The sequence below is a fragment of the Adelges cooleyi genome, unplaced genomic scaffold, assembly GCF_023614345.1.
Source record: "Adelges cooleyi isolate 19-005CV unplaced genomic scaffold, UGA_ACOO_1.1 ACOO_flye_CR_arks_rails_tigmint_CR_PRNA_651, whole genome shotgun sequence".
In the NCBI taxonomy this organism is placed as follows: Eukaryota; Metazoa; Arthropoda; class Insecta; order Hemiptera; family Adelgidae; genus Adelges; species Adelges cooleyi.
This window is the reverse complement of record NW_026096352.1, coordinates 5,214,924-5,231,904: the sequence shown is the minus strand read 5'-3', so window position 1 is coordinate 5,231,904 and position 16,981 is coordinate 5,214,924. Positions and strand designations below refer to the sequence as shown.

General features: G+C 29.0%; 1 protein-coding gene across 1 annotated transcript in view; it reads left to right on the top strand.

The window, feature by feature from the left end:
- Positions 1 to 16,981, top strand: part of LOC126844468 (carbonic anhydrase-related protein 10) — an 85,887-nt gene that overhangs the window by 15,605 nt on the left and 53,301 nt on the right. The window contains exon 2 of the mRNA XM_050582687.1: positions 4,399 to 4,473. Coding sequence (XP_050438644.1) covers positions 4,422 to 4,473 — 52 coding nt within the window. The 5' untranslated portion in view covers positions 4,399 to 4,421. The remainder of the gene's footprint in view (positions 1 to 4,398; positions 4,474 to 16,981) is intronic.

Here is a 16,981-nt window from a genome sequence, read left to right as displayed (position 1 = left end):
GATATGATATGATGCTAGAGTTCTCCTATAATATACAAGATATATACCCGGAGGAAGTACACTCAAACTGCGCCCACACTACATGAATTATGCCAAGTTTTATCAGCATAATATTAACAGATAACTTAAATACACACCGATTGCGTCCAACTAGATAAACTCGGCGGTTCAAAAAATATGAACTTTATTTTAAAATATATTATAAAATAAATAAATAGCGGATTAAAAAATAATGTTAAGCTTGTGTAGTTATTATGATAAGCGTAATGGACAATGTATACAAATTATTATAAAGTTTTAATTTTTTTTTTTGTAGACAAAAATCTATTGTCGTTTTCAATACATTTTTTTCCTTGATTTTTGAATAATTATTTTTATCTCATTTAAATTAACGTACGTAAAACTTTTATTAAAACTAGCTTAATATTATATTTACTCAGTAATTTAATAATACAAAAGGTCTTAGGTACCTCAGCGGCCGAGTACTACTTATTACTGATTTACAGATATTATACAGTGTGGTCGTTTTATCGATAACCGCTCAATATCTCATAGAGTTTAAAAATATATTCAATTTTTTTTTTCATAATGTTTTTATACAAGGAAATCTTACTTTTTTTCGTTTTTAACAACCCCTCTCCCAACATAGTTTTTTTGATAGCAACTTTTGGAACTTAAATGGTAACGCATGCATTACATTAATTTTTTGAATTGAGAATAATGTACTTAAAATTTTGACTGGTCGATAACCAGTTTTGGATAACTATTTTTGAAGTTATTGAAGTTGAGTGTAGTATTATTTTTATCTGCTTGCACTTCCCAACTGCGATTCCCATCCCGTCCTAACTTTTAAACTCTTGTAACTTAAAAATAGTTGTTCAAAACTGGTTATCGACCAGTCAAAATCTTAAGTACATTATTTTTAATTTAAAAAGTTATTAAAATGTACGCATTACCATTTAAGTTTCAAAGTTGCTTTAAAAAAAACCAAGTTGGGAGGGGAATAAAAACAAAAAAAAATGTGAAAAATTGAGAAAAATTGAGATTACCTTGTATAAAAACAGTGGTTTACGATAAAATGATTACTCTGTATAGACAGAAAAATAATCTCACTAATAAGCATTGATTGGCATCACATATAATAAGGATATCGAGGTAGAAGAAATCATTATATCATTTAATCTAAACCGTAACATGATATTATTATAAACAAATTTGAGTTATGGGCGCAGTTTATGTAAATCTTTTAGCTACCTGCTATTTTCGACACAGTTTGTGAGCATCGCCATTATAGCATTCTTTGAAGGAATAAATAAACAAAATAAAATTAGTATGCGTGGGTATCATAGGCCTCGAAAATAAATGAAAATAATAAGAAAATTTTTATATAGACCTTAATAACCTTATTTTCAATGAAATTTCAATACGTAGCAATGATGAAAATATTTGTTTGGGCACAAAATAATGGGATTATTGAAATATTTGTATATAATACATATTAACGCCCATTTTGACTATTCAGTACAAAAAAATTGCATTATATATTTTAATTTTAAAGCTATAAAATCAATAATATTTTGATATTTAAATATATTTGGCTTTACATTTTTGACACAGCTAAAATGTAACGTATACCTACATTTTTGTAGTTCCATAAGTTGCTAGTTTAAATATTAAAGCAAACCCAACGAGAGATCCGACGAATACATTCTTGGTTTTATATATGTTGTTTGTAAACAAAGTCAACAGCTGTTGTTTAATTAATAATTACTAAATTGGATTTGAGAAATTCAAAGAAGCTTTTGCTACGTTATACGCTGAAAGCTGACTTCGGTTTTGTCAGTATGTTATTATTTTGAGTAATTTCGGAAAATAACTTTGTCAATTTGTCCTCCATGACCAACATATAATGTATCTATGCGACAATTAGCGCATTTGGTACAAATATTCTATAATAGTTGTAGGCCGTAGGTTCCTGTAGATTTGAATAACATTTAACAGCTAGCTAATTACTTTGAGGATAAATTGCTTTAAACCGTTTTAAGGTGAAAACCGCATTTAACTAATAAAGTCATGATGTACATATCGCTTGTTTGCTACAACAACGACATAACACAAAAAACATGATTTTACACAAAACGAATTTGAAAATTTTATTTACAATGAAATTATGATAAAATCATGTTTAATATTTATATTGCTTTAAAATTTTTTTTATTAGAAGTAAAGTGTTATAACACACTATATTCTTGCTTTCTATTCTTACCTACAACAATATTGTTATTATAAAATTAGGAGTTAGTTTAAGATTTTAACTTATGACGTCACAACTGCCACCTAGCGGCTAATTTTGAATGTTCACTTATGTCGTTCTTGCAGTATAAAGAAAAACACTAAAATTATTATTATTTGCAAACAACTCAAAAATGACGATTTTTGTGTTATGTCGTTGTTGTAGCAAACAAGCGATATGTGATAATATTAGATATATACTCTGTGAAACATGGATATCAACAAGAGAAACGTATAGCAAACTACGATGCTTTAATATCGTACCTATAATTTATTCCTAATGAAATTTAGTTTATATACAATTAATTTTTTGCAAGGACACAAGTTATTTTTTGTTTTTTTTAAGTAAACCATAAAATATTTTATTTAAATAACAGTTTAAATTTCAGGTGGCTAAGGTTCCGTCTTGAATTAGCTGATGTGTTAAAACGTTTTTTCGAATTACAGGATTGTGTCAAATTAGCTATAGAATCTTATATGTGAATCCCTTTTTTCTTGTACTTATGAACACATGGGTCTCATTAACAGTAGTTGTTGTTGTCTTGGATTTTTTATAAAGGACATTACGTACGTGCAATTTATTATAAGGTATAGTAAAGACACTTCTTCGTTGTTTCTTAGTTTAAAACAAAAAATAAAGTGCGCATTTAACAGTTTGTACAATCATGCGAAGAGTTATTTCTACGAATAATATTTTCACTGACGTTAAGTTGTATTAAATAAAAATTCCTGTTTTTAATGTTTTATAGGAAACTGAATGTCAAAAAATTAGAGTTTAGTTGGAGATTGGGTACATCTGGCTGTTCTTTTAATTATAAATCTTATACTTAAAGCACAAGAAGATGGATTAAATATTGAAAAATAAGCATAAATAGTCTAAATCTGTAATCAAAAAACAGTTTACATATTTTATAAAGCATTACGAACACAATGTCTTACCCCCCACAGTGTTTTTTTCCAGGCCGTATATCATAAGTGAACCAAGTTGGTGGAAATTGCTTTAGGCGTTCAATAGGTATTTATGGGTCATTGGGTAATAGGTCATTTATGATGGAAAATACATTTTTGTATATTTATGTAAGATAATATAAATAATAAAAATTAAATTTTGAATTCGTATTGGCCATTTGTTAAAAAGATTGAACAAATGAAAGGTGATTTTGTAATTGTGACTCAGTGTAAAAACAATTCATCTAGATAAAAAATGCATAAGTCAAATGGTATACAGAACATATTTATGTATATATTATATATATATATATATGCAACTTTTGTGCAATAAATTAGAACCCATTAATGAGGGGGTGGAGGAGATCGATGATATTTTCATAGATAATTCTACCGTGAACGTTACTTTAGTAATGCGTTTTGACACGTTGCTTTGGGACCTTTTCGGATGGACATGTGGTCCGCAAACCTAATTGACTGATTACGTTTTTAACGCTACAGTCCCCTGTACCTTTACCGTGATCAATTTCTCCAAAGTACCTATACGCTCGGTCAACGGTGTAAAGTAGCTACAGCCTACACAGTTTTATGACCTATTCATTTTAGGTTCTGGTCTGAGAGTTTTGTTGACAACTAAACACTAATGGGTTTAAAAGAAATATATGAAAACCGTACATGGTTAACCACGAAAGATGTTCACGATAACAATTAACTTGTGATCGTGTTTTTTGTCAACCAGATGTACACAAATGGAAAAAAAATCAGATCATAAGACATCAAAGTGAAGAGAATAATGTTAATTAAAGACATTTTCAAAATCATGACTTATCAATAAAACATAAAACGTGAAAAGATAGAAAACAAATTGTAAATATTAAACAACACTGTATTTAAGACTTGTAATTATTTAATAAACTAGGAAATTTCATTATCTTTGACATAGTTTTCTGCGGGTTAAGTGTTATACAAAAATAACAATAAAAAAACAAGCACAATGGAGACGAATGACAAGCATCGTTAGATTTAACTCTGTCCAATTTTTAGATCCACAGTAAAAAAATTGTTTGTTATTAAAATAATCAAAATGTTCCTACTACTCTTAAGATAAATGGTAAATGTAAACAATTGCTTAACACACTTAAAATCTTTGTATTTCAGATTTTGAAACCGACAAATCAACTATGTTACCTTCGATTCTGGCAGTTGGTATCTTTCTACGAACTCTCATACCAGGTAATATAATTATAAGATTCGTTTATTTTATAATATTTTTGCTACCAAACCGATGTCTTTCGTTATTATTTAAAAATAATTCAGTTTGTTGAGAACTCGTATAGGACGCGATAATAGAATATATAATCTTTAAATATTTTATGAAAACTGTAATGCACACAAAAATTGTACTGTACAATTGGACGGGTTATGTGAAAAAGATGCTAAAAATATAGATTTTTTAGGAGACAATAAAAAGGTTTCTGTTCTTTAATTTTAGTTCTTAATTTATTTCTATAGTAATTTTATTCTTATATACCAAACATCTTCTAATTTGTATTAAATTTTTACCACAAAAGAAATTAAAGCTAATCGTATTTTTAAATAGCTTGACTCCACTGCCACAAAAAATGCTCGTTTTATTCAATAGTCAGTACTAACTCAGTACCTAAAGTAAAAATGTAAATCACGATTAGGGTTCTTTTTAGACTGCTACTTAGTACAGTTCACAATACATTTTTAACGGCCGGTACAAAAAGTGTCCTCTTATTACAATGCAACAACATTCTAATTTGTACTAATTTAATATTAACTAACAATCGCAATATTTAATTATCAGATTGCTCTAAGGTAATATATATACAAGAGAATCTTTAATTAAATAGTTAGTATAGGAACCGTAGTGTTTCAAAATGTATATCTTTATATAAATTGTTTGTATAATATTATAATAATATTATTTAGTTTTATTAAAATTATTAAGTATTATTTTATCCTAAAAACTTAAATAAAAAATAAAATAATTAGATAAGTATAATATTACAAACTAAGAATAGTGATATTAAAATTAAAATTACTGTTTAAACCTTAGTGATGTAGGTATGTCATATAATGTATTCTTATAATAGTATAAAGATACCTCATTAATTATAATTATGCTTACGTCATAACAAAATAAAATATACTTACTGAGTTAGGTCATACCAAATTCACTTACTCTTACATAATCTGATTGATAATCATATTTTTCATAGCTTTGCGTTTTTTTAGTTGAGATGACACTTAAAAACAAACATTTATAAAAAAATGTACGTTTTATGTAATGATAATACAATTTAATGTAACATTGTTTATAAATAATAAACTTATTTTTTAGACATTATTTTTTAATAATAATAGTTATTATAATCTGAATATCATTTAGTGACTCAACACTTTTCTTACGAATTCGGTTATAGCTTTGTTACTATACGATAAAGCGTCAATTGCTTACAATTATGTTTATTTATATGTTGAAGACCAATCGTATACTTATCGTATTATTATTAAAAAATAATAAATCCATTTCTAGTTACTTATCCAATCATAAACAGTATACATATCAAATTTAATCTGTATTTCAATTAGTACTAGTGAAGGGAATCCGAAAATCCGGAAAAAAAAAACTGTTTAAGCCACTTAAATTTATTTGATAATATTAAATATTATTTCAATATAAAGCTGTGTATACAAGTAGTATGAAAATTTAAAAAAACGCTCAACTTTGACAATAAATTGCTTTCGAATTACGGATTTAACAAATTACATTTTCATAAGAAATATTTTACATCGGTTCACAGCTCTATATTGTAATAATATTTAATAATTCAAAGATTTTAAGTGTCTTGAAAAGCGTTTCTTTAATGAAAACTCAGATTTCCCATTACTAATTTGTACGGAATAAATAGCCGATATATTTTTAAATCCAGTTATTACATTTATATATATATATAAAAAATTATGATCTAAATGACAACAACATTTTATTCGTTTTTAAATCGAGAATAATCTAAGGTCTAAAACTGTTGACTGTTCGGTTAACCGTTTTCCATAAAATACTATAGGAGAGTTACGAGTATTAGCGTCAATTCTAATTATAAATAATATGATGCTTGTAGACTTTATTCGATAGTTGTTAGTTAATATCTTCTCCTAATCTCTATTACATACACAAGCTGTTAGTGCAACATGTTTTTACTGATGCTCTATTATTGCTATTTGCTAATCCCTAATTGTTGAGTTATGCGATGTTGACAGTTGTTTGTCTGGTTGGCCAAATTTAATTGTATAATGGCCTTCTCACACGTCCCGTCGACGGATAATAATTTATTTAGACTGTCGGATAATATTATAAACCTATCTATAACTAACTGTCACGTTCCAGACATTGGCACGTACTAGAAAATCCCGGTAGAGGCCAATTATCTACTAGTCTGTAAGTAAAACACCCCTACGGGTCTCTGATATGTATTTCACGATGTATGTACTATTTACTCAATAAATGGATGGCCGTTAGTTAATAGCATCCAAAGTAGTTTTTGTTCAGGCCAAAAACATATAGCTATGAAGTGATGAAAAAGGATAACTGTTGATACTAGATCATCAGAATATTAGTAGAAGCTTTTATGTATTAGTTATTTCAACAGCGATTAGTCGCATAGGATTCTCTCCATACATTTTCAAATGGTCGTATTAGGAGTCTTATACTCCTATCGGAATGGATACGTCATATTCTAAGACACGAAGGGATGCTAAGATTAATCTTGGAAGGGTTGATGGAAAAAACCACAGGGGAAGACCTAGGTTAGAATACATGAGACAGATTATAGAAGATCAAGAATGTAATTCATACTAATAACTGAAGATGAAGGTCAGCGACAGAGAAGCACGGAAATTGCTGCAAACCAATCCTTAGATTGAAAACTGCAGAAGAAAACTTCTATCAGATCAATCTGGTTGGTAACTATTTAAACGTTTTAATTTAGGACTCATAGAATAAAGAATAGATGCTCCAATAGAGTAGATAACCTTTTGTGCTACTCTAAAGGAGTCCTAGATTAGAAAACCAGTAGGACGAATATTGTATAAGTATATGTATATATTTTTAGTTACTAATCGATTGTTTGCGTTTTTCTCGAAACAAACTTTGCCGACAATGCCTGTTTATTCCCATGGGATGGACTTCAATGATAAGATTAATACTATCTAGCTGTTGTGTACAGTCACAAGTACAGATTAATAGTGAACATTTGGTGTTACATTGAGTACTTGTTTAAGTGCAGAAGCATACTACAATATACCCCAGTCGCGGGCGGATAAAGAACCTCGAGGTTGACAATTTGACGTTTTCGTTAATTTTTTTTTTTTTGAGTAACTGTTATCAAATTTATACAGATGCTCATTCAATTGTATACTATCGTTTAGTTTCATTTAAGGGAGCACTTTTACGAGTTTTGTCCTGTATTGATCAATTATTGAGTGAAGTAATTGTATACTATTCTGACACGACACTAATAACAACTCCAATAGTTTTGGTATACCTTTTTTAATTTATTTAATATACGATAATGGATAAATTAGTTTGTATGAAAAACTATTGTCTTCATTTCCAAAAGAGAAAAATACGTAATTTACCATCATTAAATATTGAGTGTGTATAGCACAGTATAGTAGCAGTTTTCAGTAAACTAATTTTTCTCAGTATCATACTACCGAAGCTATGGTTACTATAATATAAATATAGTGTAGCTGCGTGTGTTGGTTGTGTGTTTATTTAAACTATAGTACTTTTTTTTTGTAAAAAAAAATTAACACATTTCGATTTTCAGTAAAAAAAAAACATTTTATATAATACGTACTATAATATATTAGTTGCATCAATTCTATTACCTGAGTATTGTCATAATAATTACGACCCATGTTGCTAATTAATTTTATGTTTTTGTTTTAGTTTTTAACGATTACTTAATTTCTAGTCTAAATGTTTACCTATTGGATACTCACTAATAAAAATATACCATTAAATCAACATTATAGAAACCAACTCGTTAACTAAAAATAAAAACAATTGTTTTTAAAAAAACACTAAACGATTTTAGCTGTAAAACGTTTTTGTTATATACTGAAATTAAATTAAATGCACATTTTTTTTTTTTGTTAAAACGGAGTTTAAAATATATGAATTGAATGACTACTGCTAACGAGAAACTATGGAATAAATTAAATTAATACATTTTGTAACTTTACGTTCAAAGCCTAGTTGGTATTATATAATAAACTGAACCGTATATTTTGTTGAAACGTATTTGTTATTGAGTGGACGCACATTCATTTTATGTGATGTCCAGTTGTAATGCAATGTAATATAAAGGAAGCAAAATCAAGAACGTAGGTCGACCGGGCTTTTTTCTAGCAAGCTGTCTGTCCACCATGTCAATTTCCAGTTAAGGTTTTATAGTAAATACACAGACCATGGATGTAACTTGTAGTACGGCCGGGCGATTTAAACGCCATCCTAAAGAATTGCCACAACTATACATAAAATTGTGACCCCACAAGACCGAAATCCGCGTGAACGTGTTTAAGTGTCAGGCTGAGAAACCTACTCGGTTATACATTATTTTATACCTACGCATAGCTTTTACTTTACTTTTGTTATTATAGACCAGTGTTTGAATAAAGTAAAATTGTATACCATCGATATATTATACCCAAAAAGTATAAAATTTGGTGTACTATTTTATTTTGCTATTAAAATAAAATATATTGTCGACGATGTTGATATCCAAGTATCATATTTAGAACAATTATTATTAATTAATTACCTTAAAGTTTTACACTGTACAGTCCTGTACGGTCCAATAAACAGTTTTTCAAAATGTAATCTAGTGGAAAGTTGAAAAAAAAAAATAAGACAGTGTTGCATTAAAATATTTTTAATTCTAAATAAAACGGTGTTATTGTCTCTATTATTGAATTTTCGTTGGTTAGGACACTGTTGTGTTTACCGCCTCTTTCAAATTATTAAATCAACAATGGATTGAATTTAATAACATAACAGAAAGATGTTGTACTGTATAAATGTACTATAAGAGTATTTATTTTAAATGATATTTTTAACATAGGCCACTTGACGTGTTAGTAAAAGTAACTAAACACAACTGTTTATTTATTTATTCAATGTTATAAATGTAGTATGATAATAGTGCAAATAAGTGTTATTATTAATAATATTACTTATTTATATGAACTCTAATAAGTTTTTGAGTTTATTCTTTAAAAATTAACATATAAATTATGAAAAGGATATACTATATAATAAATAAACCCTTTATCAGCGATACCATAAAACATTTTTAAAAAAATACCAAACTTATTAGGCTAAAAGAAGAACTTAATTAAAAATTATTTTAGTAAGTCTTTAAGAAATATAAACCTCTCAAATACAATTTTAGTTTTCACATGAAATAAAACGTATTAATAAATCTATAAGTCCTCTGTCAGGGGATACATTAAAGTGAAGTAAAAAATAGTTTTGGCTTATGATTTTCACTTAGATTTGTTATATAGTCATGGCGTGGGGGGGGGGAATCTTAGCACCTAATAGTGTAGAATTAATTGTGCCAATGAGGTCCTTAAAAATGGTTGATATTAGAGTAATATACGATATTTCAATAATGTATTGAACTAACATACAATTTTATAATACTTTAAGCATAGTTTAGTATATTCAATGCAAATTCACAAAATATATAACAAAACCGACTGTCATGTCATTGTCCTTATACACCGGTCATTTGATTTATAATTTTAGGGTATAAAATTCAGAAACCTTTTTGAGTGACAACGCAAAATCATTTTTTTTTCTTTAAACGTGTTGAAGCTGAAATCGATTTGCTCTTTTTCCAAACCATCAAGGACTAGGATCAAGTTCCATTCAATAGAAATCAATGATCATAGTTTCATCGTTTAAAGTGGAATAGAGAACTTCATTCTCTTTTTGAAGTCGGTTAATTAATATTAATTTGGTCGAAAAGATACTGCCTATCCGTGAACCAAATAGCCACCAGTCTCATGTTAGTAACTTAAATTGTATTTAATCGCTCTTATTCAATGCTAAGCTCTCACTTTGATATACTATTTCTAGACTCAATACAGTTTTAAAAAATTTTTTTATTACATCAATGACACCTTTTTTTCACTCAACATCATTGTTACTTCTTCCCAATTAATCTAAAGCACTTTATTATATTCACCACTTGTTTTTTACAGTTATTTCATTATGTTGCATAACTAAACCCGAATACATACATTTCTTTCTATTTTAGTATTACATGCTTTTCTTTAGCTCGCTAACACGTACGTACGTACGTTTGTACGGGTATTTTACAAATCTTCTAAAACTAATTTAACCCACTTCCCGATGTCGTATAGGACTGAAACTTGGCACAGACACTCATCTTAGATGACAATACAATATTCTGTGATTATATTGGGACTCGGACATCCAGGTCGCCCTATACAGGGTCAAATGTGGGGGTCATTTCACAAAAATTTCATTTTTTCCAAATCTTCCAAAATTAATTTAGTTATCTATTCAGGAATTATTCAATACCTTTAATAGGACTAAAACGTAAAAAAATAAAAACATTTTTTTTTAAAAACATGCTTTTCTAAAAAAAAAAAAAAATAGTAAAAAGTGAACTAAAAAGTAAACAAAATAATTTTATTACAAGAACAATTTACAAATCAATTGTAGCATATTTTATTTTAAATGTCAATTACTTAGAAAACAACCGAAAATTAACTAAAATCTTAAATAATGTTAAACATTTTATATTTTGACTAAAAAAAAAGCGTGAGCCCTATTCAACAAAGTCCCTAATAAATTTATCAGATAATGTTTTATAAATGTAATTTAAATTTAGTTTAATATTTGTGTGTGACACATATATTTTATAATACTTAACTCAATGAATTTGGACTTTGTTGAATAGGGCCCACGCTTTTCTTTTTAGTCAAAAATTAAAGATGTTTGACATTATTTAAAATTGTAGGTAATTTTTGGTTGTTTTCAAAGTAATTGACATTTTAAATAAAATATGCTACAATTGATTGGTAAATTGTTCTTGTAATAAAATAATTTTTTACTTTTTAGTTCACTTTTTACTATTTTTTTTAGAAAAGCATGTATTTAATTTATAATTTATTTTACAAGTTCTTTACTGAACTTACATATTTTTTTTTGCGTTGTTATTAGAAATTAAACGGTTTTTTTATAATCACATCACACCAATCGTTTGCGACTAGTTCTTTACGCAATATGTTTTACTATGTAATTGTTTTTACCTTTTGATATTAACCATTATTAATAAGTTATAAAATATACTACTGTGTTAAAATAATTTTGATGTTTGAGAAACGATCATGCGAAACCCCACTGGAATATGATTATTGTCGTAAGACCCGAGGAGAGAAAATTTCTGAGAAACAATATTCTTAAAGGTTCGCGGTTTACATATTATTATTGTGTACATAATAATATGTTGATAAATGTATAGTAGGTACCTACATTTGAACGCGTCGTTGTGTTTATGAATCTCCAGGGGTTATCACAATCATATTTTGAACGTCTGAATGAAACTGTTTTGAATGGATGCAACGTGTAATGTTTTCTCTGAACGCATAAAGAAAACGGCGACTTGAGATGGTATAAGAACCCACGTTTACATATTTTCCGCCATCCCTCTCGATCCTTTAAAACAGTCGGCGGTCTCAATACGTTTACAAATTCATTTCAGCGCACACATATCTGATTACGAACGTATTGTCTTACACGATTGTGTTGCAATTTCCACACTTAAATAACTCACCTTTGTTTTGTTTAAGACTCTATGAATTTCAAAACATCACGTCAACGACTTACCTTATTTGCTTTTATCAATTTTCTTAAGTTTTGTCATGTTTTTGTCATAATCGAGTCCTCTTACATGTGCACAAGCGTTACAACATTTTCAAATATAACCGTGCAATGAATTTCAATCTTTGAAAGTTTTAAACTAAAAACAATGCTTACGAGAATATATGTATATATATATATATGTATACTATTTTGATTTTAAAATATTGCAATAGGAATAAAATGTACATAACATTGTTAAAAAAATTGACTTTAAAAATATGCTGCATGTTAATTTGTATACTAACCGTTTGATTTATTTGAAAATCTGTTTTTTAACAACCGAACGATATTTTGTATTTCCTCTTTTCCCCATCGTGTTAGGAACGTTACAAGAACAGTCTCGAGTTCATTAAAAATATTCATTATTAGCAGAAGTGGTTTCGCAGAGAGACATTTTATTAACTAGATTTCTTTTGATCACGTTTACAACAGTTTTTTTTTCAATAATTCATATTGTCTTTTTTTACTAAACGTAATAATTTGTATTCATTTTATATTTATTTTACAGTCAGTCTACGAAGCGAATAAGAAAAGATGAGTGATTTTAATATTTTAATTATTTTTCGAAACAACTTACAAAAACGACTAGAAAATATAAAATTACAAAAAAACGAAAGCTTTATTGCCATTTACTACTGATGTCAGTAAGATCATACAACAATAATGTGATTTTTATACATTGGCCCTCGATATAAGATATTATAATAATATACCCAAAATGTACAATACATACATGGAATCTATTCTACAAGCATAAAAATCTAGAGCATTAGCTCCATCAATTGTAAATAATCTAAGGTCTCGTAATAAAACTCAGCCACAAACCAGTAAAAAATAATGATAATACAGTGGCTCTAATTGATTTATTAACCGAAAATGTCCGAGCTTGCTTATGGTTTCTTATCCTTTAGTACTCTTAGACATTTTTTTAAGGCATTACGATGAGCAAAATAATACGTTTAATATTATTCAATAATACACTACAACCCCCACCAGCTAAAAAATAATTTTATTTTTAGTAAAAAATATTGATTAAACATCACCATGTATAAGTAAAAGCGTTAGTGTTTTATAATAGTGTTAGGCGTAATTGAATACTCTATAATTAAATTACATAAGCTAATACAACAATGAATAAAATAATCATTGATTAAAAGATGAAAAATATTAGAAAATTCGGAATCGAATACTCTTCGGTAAACAGGGTAAATCATTAAGTAAAAGGCATTTTCTCTTAAAATATTGTACAACTTTGTAGTTTTTCTTTTTGAAGACAAAGTAGTTTATGTTGTTTTATAATATTAAAATTATTTTTTCCTTATTTCTCTCTAGAGCACTATCGACTTTTAAAATTTAAACGGTAACGTATATATTTAATTAACTATTTTAATTAGAAATAATTTGGTGAAATTTCAATGGTCGATAACCGGTTCTGGGTAATTACTTTTAAAGTTATTAAAGTTTAAAATTTAGGACGGGAGGTGGAGTATGGTAAATAAAAATAATACTACATTCCACTCTTCGACTTATCCTAAATTTTAAACTGTAAAAGTAATTATCTAAAACTAGTAATCGGCTAGCCAAAATTGTAAGTAAATTATTCTTCATTTAAAAAGTTTAAAACATGTATACTTTAGCATTTAAAAGTCATCAGTTCATAAGGCTGTAACGCATAATGGATTATGATAGAATTTAAAAATTTCTTATGAAGTGGATAATATTTTCAAAAAAGGCATTTTGTCAATTCGGCGGTAAAGTTCCAGTGTTGTGTTCAAGTTTTGTATTTTACACAGTGATCAGTCTGTCGTGGTGTGTTCAATGTTGTCCAAAGGCAACAACATTTGCTACCGGTTGAAATTATTGTTATAATATAATTTGTACCTATTGTAATATTGTATGGCGTGACGCGCACAATATATTTATTACTTAATAGTATTAAGTAGGATATTTTCTACCACAAAATATACGAGAGACATCAAATATGTTTTGTACACTTGTTACCGAGGTTAAGTAGATTACCGAGGCCGACTGGAAATGAATGCACGCCTCAGTATACACTTGCTGCGGTGATGACAAACATAAATTTGACTGTATCTAATATAGCGCGAGACATAATATTATACTGCCTCGGTGCGGTGGTCGCTGCGAAACGCAATTATTTTCTAGAAACCCGCACGGCCCACTGCTGTCGGAACACAACGCCGCCCTTGTGGTTTCCATTAGGGCACGTTGGGGGATACCGGAAATTCTTTTTCCGCGCTACGGCTTATACTCCTCCTATAGCGATTAAGTACAAGTCCTATACTATCACGCGTGTTAATGGCATGCGATTAATACACATACGAATAAATCCGATTATAAAACGTATTATAATAATTGAACATGTACCTACGTAAACTGTTAGGCCCACTAAGTGCGTTTGTCGATTGTCTACATCGGCTCGTCGTCCTATCCGCGAATCCAACGTCTTAACTCCAATAGTTTGTTGCAGACAAAAATGTGTGCTTAGCCAATAGGAAAATAAAAAATGATCTTACCGTTGGACAACATTGAACGTATGAATGAACGTTTGGACCGACCCCCCGGCAATTTTTTTTGAAAATTACACTGTGTGTCTGTTACGATGAAAAGAATGTTCTAAAAATTTTTTTTTTTGATTATTTTAACCATGGTCGTAAAATGTATTTTGAGCATTTTTGTCTTGACACCTATTTTTTTTAGTTTTTTTTTTTAGTACCTTCGGTGGTCGAAACTATTTTTAAAAAAACAGTTTCTTATGTAAAATAATCTTAGCTTTCTGATAAGAATATTGATTTTTTTTCTTCGCCTGACAGAAAGTTATTAGAACTGATATCTCACGATGCTTATTATTTTCTAGCGAAGACCAGAGTTGTTGCCATTGGTCCAGACATTTATCTTTGGCTTGTCGTAAAATTATTGTGACATTATTTGGTAAAATGGTTGAAGCCACTTTGGCTGGGTCCAAAGTGGTGTGGTTTGTTGAGGTAGAATTGGGAGCGTGAAGTTTAGGAGGCCTCAATTTTTCTTTTTCTTTTGAAATAGGTTGGGTTGGCATGGATCAAATATGCTTGTGTGAACTGAGTTGCATATTTGGTTGGTTTTATTGATGCAGTATTCAAAATGCTGAAAGTCCTTCTTATTTTTAGGGGTGGTTCACGTGTTTCACGTAAGATGCTTTCTGTCCAAACCTATCTAATTTGCCTCCTAAACCGATTTCATTCCTGTGTTGTGTATGGGATAGACCATTTGGATTACAGATGAGTTGACCGAGTTATAATTGATGTCATCGTAATCTAGTGTGGATTTTACTATTGATCTATAACTGTTGATGATGATATTTTGGTCGGCGCATATATTATTTGAAGAGTCCATCAATATGTCAGATTATTGATTTTTACTGATTTTTTACAATAACATAACAAGTACAAATTATTGAACATTTCCTGAAGGACACAATTAAGGTCTAAAGTTCAAATACGACGGCAAACATTTTCAAGAACTATTATAAGCGCATAACAGTAAAAATAAATAGGAGGTTCCAGTATTGTGAGTTATGACAAACGCAATTTGTACAAACTTTTACAATTCTTTTTCTCAAGTTTAGTTGTCAAGTTATAAACAATGGCCGAACAAGAAAATATTCTTCAGTCTCGCGAAACTGCGTAACCATCTCTGATAAATTGACATATGTTTCCGAATCGCTGTAGATTTTGTTACTTTTCATAAATCATATCAAAGAGCATCGTGTATGACGTATACAACAACTCGAGGCATGTAAAGAAAAGTACGGTAGCTGTAGCTGTGAATTTCAAAAATTAAGTAAAGTTAATTTATATTACTACAATAGTCAGTATGGTCAGTAAACTATACATTTAATTCACATATATTAAGTACAAAGGAAATTCGTTAGAATATTTTCCATATCTTATTATCATTGCGATGCACAGTGAAGTATTTATACAAATAACCTAGCCAAAAATATTTTATGGGTTTTACGGAGTTCAAATGAATTTAATAAACAATTTTAGGTTATATGGTCTCTTTTGTTAGTGGCTATATATCGGCGCCCGCCGAAAGTAAATGTGATAGAAATCTAAATGTCGTGAGCTGGCGAACATTTTTTTTTACAGATCTTATCATTAGTATCTATACTATATTTTAGAACAAAAATTATTGCTTGGCAACACCTGACACATATACCTAGATTTACACTTACATAATATTAACATTGGCTAGTATAGGGAATACCAAACTTTAAACATGTTATTTAGGGAAGTGACAAGGATAATGCTCATAAAATGCTTGTTACGTCTCCTTAATACGTATTAAACTTTTAAAAATTAGTATTTTGATGGTTTTGAAAGATAAATTTTTTGACTTTTGGTCAGGTTTTTTTGTATAAATACTCCACTGTGCGATGGTTGGAAAAAATGAGTTACCTACATGATTTTTCCTACTGAGAATCACCCAACATAAGTCAACAACTATGCGTTTTATCAAAGACCATTAGAGACAATGATCAATCAATACAATTTAGTAAAATATCTTTGTAATATTAGGCGAATGACTGCACAACTACAATTTGTCGAATCTTTACACCCCATAGAATAGTTGCATGCCGCCAACGTGTATTTCAGCGTGCTCGAAAAACATATTATCATGTTATAGTAATTGCAAAAAGCAACACTAGTGCCTCGAGTGGAAACAGTACACTCCTGACGCTGCTTT